The sequence below is a fragment of the Hypanus sabinus genome, chromosome 6 (genome assembly GCF_030144855.1).
Source record: "Hypanus sabinus isolate sHypSab1 chromosome 6, sHypSab1.hap1, whole genome shotgun sequence".
Lineage (NCBI taxonomy): Eukaryota > Metazoa > Chordata > Chondrichthyes > Myliobatiformes > Dasyatidae > Hypanus > Hypanus sabinus.
The window spans coordinates 1981375-1994832 of record NC_082711.1 but is presented as its reverse complement, the minus strand read 5'-3'; the positions used below and the strand labels follow the sequence as shown (position 1 = coordinate 1994832).

The 13458-nt window shown below is 59.9% G+C and overlaps 1 protein-coding gene across 8 annotated transcripts in view; it reads right to left on the bottom strand.

Annotated features, from left to right (window-relative positions):
- The window catches only part of scrib (scribble planar cell polarity protein), a 349859-nt gene that overhangs the window by 33801 nt on the left and 302600 nt on the right, over positions 1-13458 (bottom strand). For all 8 annotated transcript variants that reach the window (XM_059971535.1, XM_059971528.1, XM_059971533.1 and 5 more), the window contains 3 exons: positions 4011-4188; positions 3315-3404; positions 461-640 (listed from right to left, as the gene is read on the bottom strand). In XM_059971535.1, coding sequence (XP_059827518.1) covers positions 461-640; positions 3315-3404; positions 4011-4188 — 448 coding nt within the window. The remainder of the gene's footprint in view (positions 1-460; positions 641-3314; positions 3405-4010; positions 4189-13458) is intronic.

Below are 13458 nucleotides of genomic sequence, written 5' to 3'. Positions count from 1 at the left end.
CAAAGAGAAGTGAGAGAGGTACAGTGAGGAAGGGTCCTCACACACAGCCCCTACCTGCCACCTCCAAACATCACTGGGGGCAGGAGCCACACATGCAGATTCTCACCGGGGAATGGGTCCACACACACATTAACTGGACCCTCACTAATCCTCAGTGGGGGCTCTCCCACACTCACACTGAACCTTACTAGAGAATGAGTAGCACACTTACACAGGGCGGTCCCACACTCACTGGCCCTCACTAAGGAAAGGTACCACGCACACATCGACCTTCCCTGGTGGAACCGTCCCACCCGTACACACACACACACAGACACTCACTGGGGTCAGTGCCCCACACACACTGACTCTCATGATAATACATTTGGGGGTCCCACAGAGGGATAGGACAGATGAGTGACTGGGACGGTGAGGATCGCGCCAGCTGTGGGAAGTGCCATCCTGTGGATCAGTGCTCTACCTCGCTGCTCTCCACATGGCCCGTTTCTCTGCCTCCAGTGCCCGTTTCTCTGCCGGAGACAGCTCCTTGTCCCGTCCCACTGGGAGGTCTGGGCTCTGCATCCTTAGTCTTTCCTGGTAGCGCCGCTCTGCCTTCGCCGTCCGGATCGGAGCGTGGGGTTCGGCATATTGCGATGACAATCTGTGTGAGACAAGATCTATTACAAGACCATCAGATGCAGGAGCAGAATTAGGCCATTTGGCCACGGAGTCTGCTCCACCATTTCATCATGGATGATCTACTTTCCAACTCAGCCCTTGTCTCCTGCCTACCCCCATACCCCTTCATGCCCTGACAAATCAAGAATCAAGAATTCTGCCTTAAGACTTGACCCCTACAGCTGCATGTAGCAAAGGGTTCCATAGATTCAATACTCTCTGGTTAAAGAAATTCCTCCTCATCTCCTTTCTAAATGTTCGTCCCTCTGAGGTTGTGTCCTCTCGGCTCAGACTCTCCCACTATAGGAAACATCCCCTCCTCATCCACTCTATCAAGGTCTTTCACCATTCAATAGGTTTGAATTTGGTTGCCCCTTATTCTTCTGAATTCTAGTGAATATAGGCCCAAAGCTAGCAAACACTCTTCATATGACAAGCCATTCAATCCAGGAATTATTTTTGTGAACCTCCTTGAGCCCACTCCAGTTTCAGCACATCTTTTCTAAGATAAGGGGCCCAAAACTGCTTACAATATTCCAAGTGAGGCCTTACCAGTGCTTTATAAAGTCTCAACATTACATCTTTGCTTTTATATTCTGGGGCCGACATCACATTTACCTTCCTCACCACAGACTCAACATAGAAATTAACTTTTCAAGAACCCTGCACAAAACTCCCAGGTCCCTTTGTGCCTCAGGCTTTTGTATTTTCTCTTCATTTCAAAAACAGTCAACTGCTACTACCAAAGTACCTGACTGCGCACTTCCTGACACTATTCCATCTGCCATTTCTTTCCACATTCTCCTAATCTGTCTCAGTCCTTCTGTTGCCTCTCTACTTCCTCAAAACTACCTGCCCCTCCACCTATCTTCATATCGTCTACAAACTTTGCAATAAAGCCTTCAATTCCAACATTGATATATAGCTAAAAAAGAATCAGTTTCAACACAAACCCCTGTGGAACACTACTAGTCACCTGCAGCCAGCCAGGAAAGCTCTCATTACTTCCATTCTTTGCCTCCTGCCAATCAGCCATTGCTTTATCCATTACATTTTGTAATACCATGGGCTCGTGGCTTGTTAAGCAGCCTCACATGTGGCACTTAGTCAAAGGGTTTCTGAAAATCTAAATACACAGCATCAACCAATTCTCCTTTCTCTATTCTGCTTGGTATTTCTTCAAAGAAGTTCAACAGAAACAGGCTGTTCAACCTGATGGTTCCATGCTGTCCAAGATTCCCATCGAAACTTGTCTATATCCATTTGGTGATACAGTGCGGAATAGGCCCTTGCAGTCCTTCAAGCTGCGCTGCCAAGCAACCCACCAATTTGACTCTAGCCTCATCGAGGGACAATTTAAAAAACTAATTAACATACTAACTGGTATGTCTTTGGACTGTGGGATGAAACCGGAGCACCTGGAGAAAACACACTAATTCTACAAGGATGATGTATAAACTCCTTACAGAGGACGCTGGAATTGAACTCCAAACTCCAACACCCAGAGCTGTAAGAGTGTCGTGCTTACTGCTACACTACCGTGGCACCCACTAAACTCATCACATTTGCCTGTACTTGGTCCGTTTCCCTCCAAGCTACGAAACTCTCGGTCAGTGGTATCAGCCCATGACAGAAAAGAAGTTGGGAATCTGTGGTCTAAACCTTTCCTATCCACATAGCCGTCCAAGTATCTTTTAAACATTGTTAACATCTCTGCCTTAACCCTTCCTGGAGATAAAGACCAGCTTGTTAAGGGAAAGTTGGCTCTCAGGATGCCATGTTACTGGGTTTTCCATCTCCTTCCTGTGCTCTAACTCAGCGGCATTTGAGATGTGGCCCCGATGGTGATGTCATCCACAAAGTTCACATTGAGGGACTGGTCTCGGCTCGCAGCTGATCTGCGCCCTCACCTCTTATAGAACATAGAATAGTACAGCACAGTACAGGCCCTTCGGCCCACAATGTTGTGCCGACCCTTAAACCTTGCTTCCCATATAACACCTTACCTTAAATTCCTCCATATACCTGTCTGGTAGTCTCTTAAACTTCACTAGTGTATCTGCCTCCACCACTGACTCAGACAGTGCATTCCACGCACACGCACCCACATACAGACACAAAACTACACACACCTGTACCCACAGAGGCATCTGAACACAGTGCAAATGCAAACCCACACACGCACGCACATATACACCCCCTACCACAGACCAGTATATTTAATCATCAGGGATTCACAAAGTTAGTAACAATTTCAAATTCAATATAGTTACTATTATCACCAAATCAAGTGACAAAAATCTTAGAAAGATAGAGGGCTATGCAGTAGGGAAATTTTAGACAGTTTTTTTAAGAGTAGGTTACACAGTCACTCAGTTTCCTGGGGGCTGCACAGAGACATGCACACACACACAACCAGACACAGAACTGTGTACACACACCCTAAGAGAGCAAGTCCATATACATTCATACACATGCACGAAAACTCTCACTGGACCTGTGCACGTGCATACCCACATACACACGCAGACACACTCGTATGTTCACATACACGCCCACACCCGCAAACACTCAAGCAGGTGTAGACAACCCCCACAGACGTCTGTGCAGAGTTAGTGGGCACCAGAGGGGAGGGCAGGAGCAGCAATAGAGCTCACCCCATCACTGAGTTGGACTGCTGGTCTCCGCTGCTGGGGCTGTCTGCGGACACAGCTCTGTCCCCTCCTACCCCACTGGGATGCGAGCCCCTGGGAAAGAACAGAGCATCGTCAGCACCCAAACGCACCCGTCCCTGCCCACCCAGTAGCGTGGGAGTGGTGAGTCACGAGGGGAGGGGAGAGGAGGGTGGAGGGGCAGGAAGGGAAAAGAGTAGAGGAGAAGTGAGAGGATGGGGAGAGGCAAGATTAGGGGAGAAAGGGGAATAGGAAAAGAGAGTGTGAACCCTGAGTCCTGTAACCAGTCCCTTCTTCCCCACCCCTCCCACGCTCCAAACAACTCTATTTTTTTTTTGCAGTTGCATGGATCAACCATTGTTCTGAGTAGAAAATTTTGACATGGCCTGAAAACTGCATGGCATTTCAATAAAACATATAGCACAATAAAGTCCCCACGGCAAGGCAACGTAAGCAATGTGTGTGGGAGCATTTCAGTTACTGTGCGGCTATGCCCCCATGCAGCTCAGAGAGAATAGTGCTTCTCACACTCCCACCCCTCCCCACTCCACCTTCCCTCCTCAATCACATCAAACCACAGAACTGTCACATCCGGTTCCGGAGAACAGGACAGACGGCTGCTGGTGGATGCACAAGTGAAAGCCAGTTTTGGATGCACGGGACGAGTCATTCAATACGTACCCAGAGGGTGGGGAGTGCCAGGACCGCCCATCAAGACGCTCTATCTTGTACTCCACCCCCTCGATCACCACCGTTCCCTGACCGCTCAGGTCAGACATCTTCTCTTCATCGTCCTCCTCCTCATCCTCCTCCGGTAGTGCCATGCGCTCACAATCGCCTTTCTGCCTCATCTTCCGCTCTATTACAGACAGATAAAGGGTCACACCAGCCGGCTGTAAACACCTCTGATTCCCACACCGTCCCTCACAACTACCCCTCTATCCCCACTCCACTCCCGACACAAGTGGATATGGCTTCGCAACACACAGAAAGAGATGCCAGCGGAAGGGGGAGGGAACTGGGAAAGGAAGGGAGACATGGAGGAAGATGGAGATGAGTGCAAGGGAGGGGATTGGAGAGGGGTAGGGCGACGGTGAAATGAGGAGTGAGGGGGAGAAATGGGAGCAGGAAGATGAGGTGTAGATGAGGAAGGTCAGATGGAGATCAAGAGCTCAAGGTGGAGGTGTGAAGTGTGAGGTTATATGAGAAACCTGAGGTGGGGCGGGTGAGGTAGAGATGATGAGGATGAGGTGGAGGTGCGGAGGGTGAAGTGGAGGTGCTGAGGGGAGGTGGAGATGGAGATGGGGAAGGTGAGGTGGAGATCATGGACGGTAGGTGGAGATGGAGATGGGGAAGGTGAGGTGGAGATCATGGACGGTAGGTGGAGATGGAGATCCAGGAGGGGAGATGGAGATCGGGGAGGGGAGGTGGAGATGGAAATCAGGGAGGGGAGGGGAGGAGATGGTGATCGGGGAGGGGAGGTGGAGATGGAGAACGAGGAGGGGAGGTGGAAATGGTGATCGGGGAGGGGAGGTGGAGATGGAGATCGAGGAGAGGAGGGGAGGTGAAGATGGAGACCGGGGAGGGGAGGGGAGGTGGAGGTGGAGATCGGGGAGGGGAGGTGGAGGTGGAGATCGGGGAGGGGAGGTGGAGGTGGAGATCGGGGAGGGGAGGTGGAGTTGGAGATTGGGGAGGAGAGGAGGAGGAGGAGATCGGGGAGGGGAGGTGGACGTGGAGATCCGGGAGGGGAGATGGCGTTGGAGATCGGGGAGGAGAGGTGGAGGTGGAGATCGGGGAGGGGAGGTGGAGGTGGAGGTCGGGGACGGGAGGTGGCGGTGGAGATCGGGGACGGGAGGAGGAGGTGGAGATCGGGGAGGGGAGGTGGAGGTGGAGATCGGGGAGGGGAGGTGGAGGTGGAGATCGGGGAGGGGAGGTGGAGGTCGGGGAGGCGAGGTGGAGGTGGAGATCGGGGAGGGGAGGTGGAGATCGGGCAGGAGAGGTGGAGGTGGAGATCGGGGTGGCGAGGTGGAGGTGGAGATCGGGGAGGAGGGAGGTGGAGATCGGGGAGGTGGAGGTGGAGATGGAGGGGACAAGAGGTGGAGATGGGGGTGGGGAGGGGAGGTATTGATCAGTGAGGGGAGGTGGAGATGGAGATCGGGGAGGGGAGGTGGAGGTGGAGATCGGGGAGGTGGAGGTGGAGATCGGGGAGGTGGAGGTGGAGATCGGGGAGGGGAGGGGAGGGGAGGTGGAAACCGGGGATGGGAGGTGGAAACAGGGGAGTGGAGATGGAGATCGGGGAGTGGAGGTGGAGATCGGTGAGGGGAGGTGGAGATAGAGATCGGGGAGGGGAGGGGAGATGGAGATGGAAATCAGGGAGGTGAGGTGGAGATGGAGATCGGGGAGGGGAGGTGGAGATAGAGATCGGGGAAGGGAGGGGAGATGGAAATGGAAATCAGGGAGGGGAGGTGGAGATGGCGATCGGGGAGGGGAGGTGGAGGTGGAGATCGGGGAGGGGAGGTGGAGGTGGAGATGGAGATCGGGGAGGGGAGGTGGAGGTGGAGATCAGGGAGGGGAGGCAGAGGTGGAGATCGGGGCGGGGAGGTGGAGGTGTAGATCGGGGAGGGGAGGTGGAGCTGGAGATCGGGGAGGAGAGGTGGAGGTGGATATCGGGGAGGGGAGTTGGAGGTGGTGATCGGGGAGGGGAGGTGGAGGTGGAGATCGGGGATGGGAGGTGGAGATCGGGGAGGCGAGGTGGAGTTGGAGATCGGGGAGGAGAGGTGGAGGTGGAGATCGGGGAGGGGAGGTGGAAGTGGAGATCAGGGAAGGGAGGTTCAGATGGAGATCGGGGACGGGAGGTGGAAGTGGAGATCAGGGAAGGGAGGTTCAGATGGAGATCGGGGAGGGGAGGTGGAGAGGGAGATGGAGGAGGGGAGGTGGAGGTGGAGATCGGGGCGGGGAGGTGGAGGTGGAGATCGGGGAGGGGAGGTGGAGATGGAGATCGGGGAGGGGAGGTGGAGGTGGAGATCGGGGAGGGGAGGTGGAGATGGAGATCGGGGAGGGGAAGTATAGGTCGGGGAGGCGAGGTGGAGGTGGAGATCGGGGAGGGGAAGTATAGGTCGGGGAGGCGAGGTGGAGGTGGAGATCGGTGAGGGGAGGTGGAGGTGGAGATCGGGGAGGAGAGGTGGAGGTGGAGATGGGGAGGAGAGGTGGAGGTGGAGATCGGTGAGGGGAGGTGGAGATGGAGATCGGGGAGGGGAGGTGGAGATGGAGATCGGGGAGGGGAGGTGGAGATGGAGATCGGGGAGGGGAGGTGGAGATGGAGATCGGGGAGGGGAGGTGGTGGTGGAGATCGGGGAGGGGAGGTGGAGGTGGAGATCGGTAAGGGGAGGTGGAGATGAAGATCAGGGAGGGGAAGTGTAGGTCGGGGAGGCGAGGTGGAGGTGGAGATCGGTGAGGGGAGAGGGAGGTGGAGATCGGGGAGGAGAGGTGGAGGTGGAGATGGGGAGGAGAGGTGGAGGTGGAGATCGGGGAGGAGAGGTGGAGGTGGAGATCGGGGAGGGCAGGTGGAGGTGGATATCGGGGAGGGGAGTTGGAGGTGGTGATTGGGGAGGGGAGGTGGAGGTGGATATCGGGGAGGAGAGGTGGAGGTGGAGATCGGGGAGGGGAGGTGGAGGTGGATATCGGGGAGGGGAGTTGGAGGTGGTGATTGGGGAGGGGAGGTGGAGGTGGAGATCGGGGAGGGGAGGTGGAGGTGGAGATGGAGATCGGGGAGGGGAGGTGGAGGTGGAGATCGGGGAGGGGAGGATGAGATGGCGATCGGGGCGGGGAGGAGGAGGTCGGGGAGGGGAGGTGGAGGTGGAGATCAGGGAGGGGAGGCGGAGGTGGAGATCGGGGAGGGGAGGTGGAGGTGTAGATCGGGGAGGGGAGGTGGAGCTGGAGATCGGGGAGGAGAGGTGGAGGTGGATATCGGGGAGGGGAGTTGGAGGTGGTGATTGGGGAGGGGAGGTGGAGGTGGAGATCGGGGAGGCGAGGTGGAGTTGGAGATCGGGGAGGAGAGGTGGAGGTGGAGATCGGGGAGGGGAGGTGGAAGTGGAGATCGGGGAAGGGAGGTTCAGATGGAGATCGGGGAGGGGAGGTGGAGTGGGAGATGGAGGAGGGGAGGTGGAGGTGGAGATCGGGGAGGGGAGGTTGAGGTGGAGATCGGGGAGGGGAGGTGGAGATGGAGATCGGGGAGGGGAGGTGGAGATGGAGATCGGGAGGGGAGGTGGAGGTGGAGATCGGGGAGGGGAGGTGGAGATGGAGATCGGGGAGGGGAAGTATAGGTCGGGGAGGCGAGGTGGAGGTGGAGATCGGTGAGGGGAGGTGGAGGTGGAGATCGGGGAGGGGAAGTATAGGTCGGGGAGGCGAGGTGGAGGTGGAGATCGGTGAGGGGAGGTGGAGGTGGAGATCGGGGAGGGGAAGTATAGGTCGGGGAGGCGAGGTGGAGGTGGAGATCGGTGAGGGGATGTGGAGGTGGAGATCGGGGAGGAGAGGTGGAGGTGGAGGTGGAGATGGGGAGGAGAGGTGGAGGTGGAGATCGGGGAGGGGAGGTGGAGATGGAGATCGGGGAGGGGAGGTGGAGATGGAGATCGGGGAGGGGAGGTGGAGGTGGAGATCGGGGAGGGGAGGTGGAAATGGATATCGGGGAGGGGAGGTGGTGGAGATCGGGGAGGGGAGGTGGAGGTGGAGATCGGGGAGGGGAGGTGGAGGTGGAGATCGGGGAGGGGAGGTGGAGGTGGAGATCGGTGAGGGGAGGTGGAGGTGGAGGTCGGGGAGGAGAGGTGGAGGTGGTGATGGGGAGGCGAGGTGGAGGTGGAGATCGGGTAGGAGAGGTGGAGGTAGAGATCGGGGAGGGGAGGTGGAGGTGGAGATCGGGGAGGGGAGGTGGAGGTGGAGATCAGGGAGGAGAGGTGGAGGTGGAGATCGGGGAGGAGAGGTGGAGGTGGAGATCGGGGAGGGGAGGTTGAAGTGGAGATCGGGGAGGAGAGGTGGAGATGGAGATGGGGAGGGGAGGGGAGGTGGAGATCGGGGTGGGGAGGGGAGGTGGAGATGGAAATCGGGGAGGGGAGGTGGAGATGGAGATCGGGGAGGGGAGGTGGAGGTGGAGATCGGGGAGGGGAGGTGGAGGTGGAGATCTGGGAGGGGAGGTGGAGGTGTAGATCGGGGAGGGGAGGTGGAGGTGGAGATCGGGGAGGGGAGGTGGAGGTGGAGATCGGGGAGGGGAGGTGGAGGTGGAGATCGGGGAGGGGAGGTGGAGATGGAGATCGGGGAGGGGAGGTGGAGATGGAGATCGGGGAGGGGAAGTATAGGTTGGGTAGGTGAGGTGGAGGTGGAGATCGGTGAGGGGAGGTGGAGGTGGAGATCGGGGAGGAGAGGTGGAGGTGGAGATGGGGAGGCGAGGTGGAGGTGGAGATCGGTGAGGGGAGGTGGAGGTGGAGATCGGGGAGGGGAGATGGAGATGGAGATCGGGGAGGGGAGGTGGAGGTGGAGATCGGGGAGGGGAGGTGGAGGTGGAGATCGGGGAGGGGAGGTGGAGATGGAGATCGGGGAGGGGAAGTATAGGTCGGGGAGGCGAGGTGCAGGTGGAGATCGGGGAGGGGAAGTATAGGTCGGGGAGGCGAGGTGGAGGTGGAGATCGGTGAGGGGAGGTGGAGGTGGAGATCGGGGAGGGGAAGTATAGGTCGGGGAGGCGAGGTGGAGGTGGAGATCGGTGAGGGGATGTGGAGGTGGAGATCGGGGAGGAGAGGTGGAGGTGGAGGTGGAGATGGGGAGGAGAGGTGGAGGTGGAGATCGGGGAGGGGAGGTGGAGATGGAGATCGGGGAGGGGAGGTGGAGATGGAGATCGGGGAGGGGAGGTGGAGGTGGAGATCGGGGAGGGGAGGTGGAAATGGAGATCGGGGAGGGGAGGTGGAGGTGGAGATCGGGGAGGGGAGGTGGAGGTGGAGATCGGGGAGGGGAGGTGGAGGTGGAGATCGGGGAGGGGAGGTGGAGGTGGAGATCGGTGAGGGGAGGTGGAGGTGGAGGTCGGGGAGGAGAGGTGGAGGTGGTGATGGGGAGGCGAGGTGGAGGTGGAGATCGGGTAGGAGAGGTGGAGGTAGAGATCGGGGAGGGGAGGTGGAGGTGGAGATCGGGGAGGGGAGGTGGAGGTGGAGATCAGGGAGGAGAGGTGGAGGTGGAGATCGGGGAGGAGAGGTGGAGGTGGAGATCGGGGAGGGGAGGTTGAAGTGGAGATCGGGGAGGAGAGGTGGAGATGGAGATGGGGAGGGGAGTGGAGGTGGAGATCGGGGTGGGGAGGGGAGGTGGAGATGGAAATCGGGGAGGGGAGGTGGAGATGGAGATCGGGGAGGGGAGGTGGAGGTGGAGATCGGGGAGGGGAGGTGGAGGTGGAGATCGGGGAGGGGAGGTGGAGGTGTAGATCGGGGAGGGGAGGTGGAGGTGGAGATCAGGGAGGGGAGGTGGAGGTGGAGATCGGGGAGGGGAGGTGGAGGTGGAGATCGGGGAGGGGAGGTGGAGATGGAGATCGGGGAGGGGAAGTATAGGTTGGGTAGGTGAGGTGGAGGTGGAGATCGGTGAGGGGAGGTGGAGGTGGAGATCGGGGAGGAGAGGTGGAGGTGGAGATGGGGAGGCGAGGTGCAGGTGGAGATCGGTGAGGGGAGGTGGAGGTGGAGATCGGGGAGGGGAGATGGAGAGGGAGATCGGGGAGGGGAGGTGGAGGTGGAGATCGGGGAGGGGAGGTGGAGGTGGAGATCGGGGAGGGGAGGTGGAGGTGGAGATCGGGGAGGGGAGGTGGAGTTGGAGATCGGGGAGGGGAAGTATAGGTTGGGGAGGCGAGGTGGAGGTGGAGATCGGTGAGGGGAGGTGGAGGTGGAGATCGGTGAGGGGAGGTGGAGGTGGAGATCGGGGAGGGGAGGTGGAGGTGGAAATCAAGGAGGAGAGGTGGAGGTGGAGATCGGGGAGGAGAGGTGGAGGTGGAGATCGGTGAGGGGAGGTGGAGGTGGAGATTGGGGAGGGGAGGAGGAGATGGAGATCGGGGAGGGGAGGTGGAGGTGGAGATCGGGGAGGGGAGGTGGAGGTGGAGATCGGGGAGGGGAAGTATAGGTCGGGGAGGCGAGGTGGAGGTGGAGATCGGTGAGGGGAAGTGGAGGTGGAGATCCGGGAGGAGAGGTGGAGGTGGAGATGGGGAGGAGAGGTGGAGGTGGAGATCAGTGAGGGGAGGTGGAGGTGGAGATCGGGGAGGAGAGGTGGAGGTGCAGATGGGGAGGGGAGGTGGAGATGGAGATCGGGGAGGGGAGGTGGAGGTGGAGATCTGGGAGGGGAGGTGGAGGTGTAGATCGGGGAGGGGAGGTGGAGGTGGAGATCGGGGAGGGGAGGTGGAGGTGGAGATCGGGGAGGGGAGGTGGAGGTGGAGATCGGGGAGGGGAGGTGGAGATGGAGATCGGGGAGGGGAGGTGGAGATGGAGATCGGGGAGGGGAAGTATAGGTTGGGTAGGTGAGGTGGAGGTGGAGATCGGTGAGGGGAGGTGGAGGTGGAGATCGGGGAGGAGAGGTGGAGGTGGAGATGGGGAGGCGAGGTGGAGGTGGAGATCGGTGAGGGGAGGTGGAGGTGGAGATCGGGGAGGGGAGATGGAGATGGAGATCGGGGAGGGGAGGTGGAGGTGGAGATCGGGGAGGGGAGGTGGAGGTGGAGATCGGGGAGGGGAGGTGGAGATGGAGATCGGGGAGGGGAAGTATAGGTCGGGGAGGGGAGGTGGAGGTGGAGATCGGGGAGGGGAGGTGGAGGTGGAGATCGGGGAGGGGAAGTATAGGTCGGGGAGGCGAGGTGGAGGTGGAGATCGGTGAGGGGAAGTGGAGGTGGAGATCCGGGAGGAGAGGTGGAGGTGGAGATGGGGAGGAGAGGTGGAGGTGGAGATCAGTGAGGGGAGGTGGAGGTGGAGATCGGGGAGGAGAGGTGGAGGTGCAGATGGGGAGGGGAGGTGGAGATGGAGATCGGGGAGGGGAGGTGGAGGTGGAGATCTGGGAGGGGAGGTGGAGGTGTAGATCGGGGAGGGGAGGTGGAGGTGGAGATCGGGGAGGGGAGGTGGAGGTGGAGATCGGGGAGGGGAGGTGGAGGTGGAGATCGGGGAGGGGAGGTGGAGATGGAGATCGGGGAGGGGAGGTGGAGATGGAGATCGGGGAGGGGAAGTATAGGTTGGGTAGGTGAGGTGGAGGTGGAGATCGGTGAGGGGAGGTGGAGGTGGAGATCGGGGAGGAGAGGTGGAGGTGGAGATGGGGAGGCGAGGTGGAGGTGGAGATCGGTGAGGGGAGGTGGAGGTGGAGATCGGGGAGGGGAGATGGAGATGGAGATCGGGGAGGGGAGGTGGAGGTGGAGATCGGGGAGGGGAGGTGGAGGTGGAGATCGGGGAGGGGAGGTGGAGATGGAGATCGGGGAGGGGAAGTATAGGTCGGGGAGGCGAGGTGCAGGTGGAGATCGGGGAGGGGAAGTATAGGTCGGGGAGGCGAGGTGGAGGTGGAGATCAGTGAGGGGAGGTGGAGGTGGAGATCGGGGAGGGGAAGTATAGGTCGGGGAGGCGAGGTGGAGGTGGAGATCGGTGAGGGGATGTGGAGGTGGAGATCGGGGAGGAGAGGTGGAGGTGGAGGTGGAGATGGGGAGGAGAGGTGGAGGTGGAGATCGGGGAGGGGAGGTGGAGATGGAGATCGGGGAGGGGAGGTGGAGATGGAGATCGGGGAGGGGAGGTGGAGGTGGAGATCGGGGAGGGGAGGTGGAAATGGAGATCGGGGAGGGGAGGTGGAGGTGGAGATCGGGGAGGGGAGGTGGAGGTGGAGATCGGGGAGGGGAGGTGGAGGTGGAGATCGGGGAGGGGAGGTGGAGGTGGAGATCGGTGAGGGGAGGTGGAGGTGGAGGTCGGGGAGGAGAGGTGGAGGTGGTGATGGGGAGGCGAGGTGGAGGTGGAGATCGGGTAGGAGAGGTGGAGGTAGAGATCGGGGAGGGGAGGTGGAGGTGGAGATCGGGGAGGGGAGGTGGAGGTGGAGATCAGGGAGGAGAGGTGGAGGTGGAGATCGGGGAGGAGAGGTGGAGGTGGAGATCGGGGAGGGGAGGTTGAAGTGGAGATCGGGGAGGAGAGGTGGAGATGGAGATGGGGAGGGGAGGGGAGGTGGAGATCGGGGTGGGGAGGGGAGGTGGAGATGGAAATCGGGGAGGGGAGGTGGAGATGGAGATCGGGGAGGGGAGGTGGAGGTGGAGATCGGGGAGGGGAGGTGGAGGTGGAGATCGGGGAGGGGAGGTGGAGGTGTAGATCGGGGAGGGGAGGTGGAGGTGGAGATCAGGGAGGGGAGGTGGAGGTGGAGATCGGGGAGGGGAGGTGGAGGTGGAGATCGGGGAGGGGAGGTGGAGATGGAGATCGGGGAGGGGAAGTATAGGTTGGGTAGGTGAGGTGGAGGTGGAGATCGGTGAGGGGAGGTGGAGGTGGAGATCGGGGAGGAGAGGTGGAGGTGGAGATGGGGAGGCGAGGTGGAGGTGGAGATCGGTGAGGGGAGGTGGAGGTGGAGATCGGGGAGGGGAGATGGAGATGGAGATCGGGGAGGGGAGGTGGAGGTGGAGATCGGGGAGGGGAGGTGGAGGTGGAGATCGGGGAGGGGAGGTGGAGGTGGAGATCGGGGAGGGGAGGTGGAGTTGGAGATCGGGGAGGGGAAGTATAGGTTGGGGAGGCGAGGTGGAGGTGGAGATCGGCGAGGGGAGGTGGAGGTGGAGATCGGTGAGGGGAGGTGGAGGTGGAGATCGGGGAGGGGAGGTGGAGGTGGAAATCAAGGAGGAGAGGTGGAGGTGGAGATCGGGGAGGAGAGGTGGAGGTGGAGATCGGTGAGGGGAGGTGGAGGTGGAGATTGGGGAGGGGAGGTGGAGATGGAGATCGGGGAGGGGAGGTGGAGGTGGAGATCGGGGAGGGGAGGTGGAGGTGGAGATCGGGGAGGGGAAGTATAGGTCGGGGAGGCGAGGTGGAGGTGGAGATCGGTGAGGGGAAGTGGAGGTGGAGATCCGGGAGGAGAGGTGGAGGTGGAGATGGGGAGGAGAGGTGGAGGTGGAGATCAGTGAGGG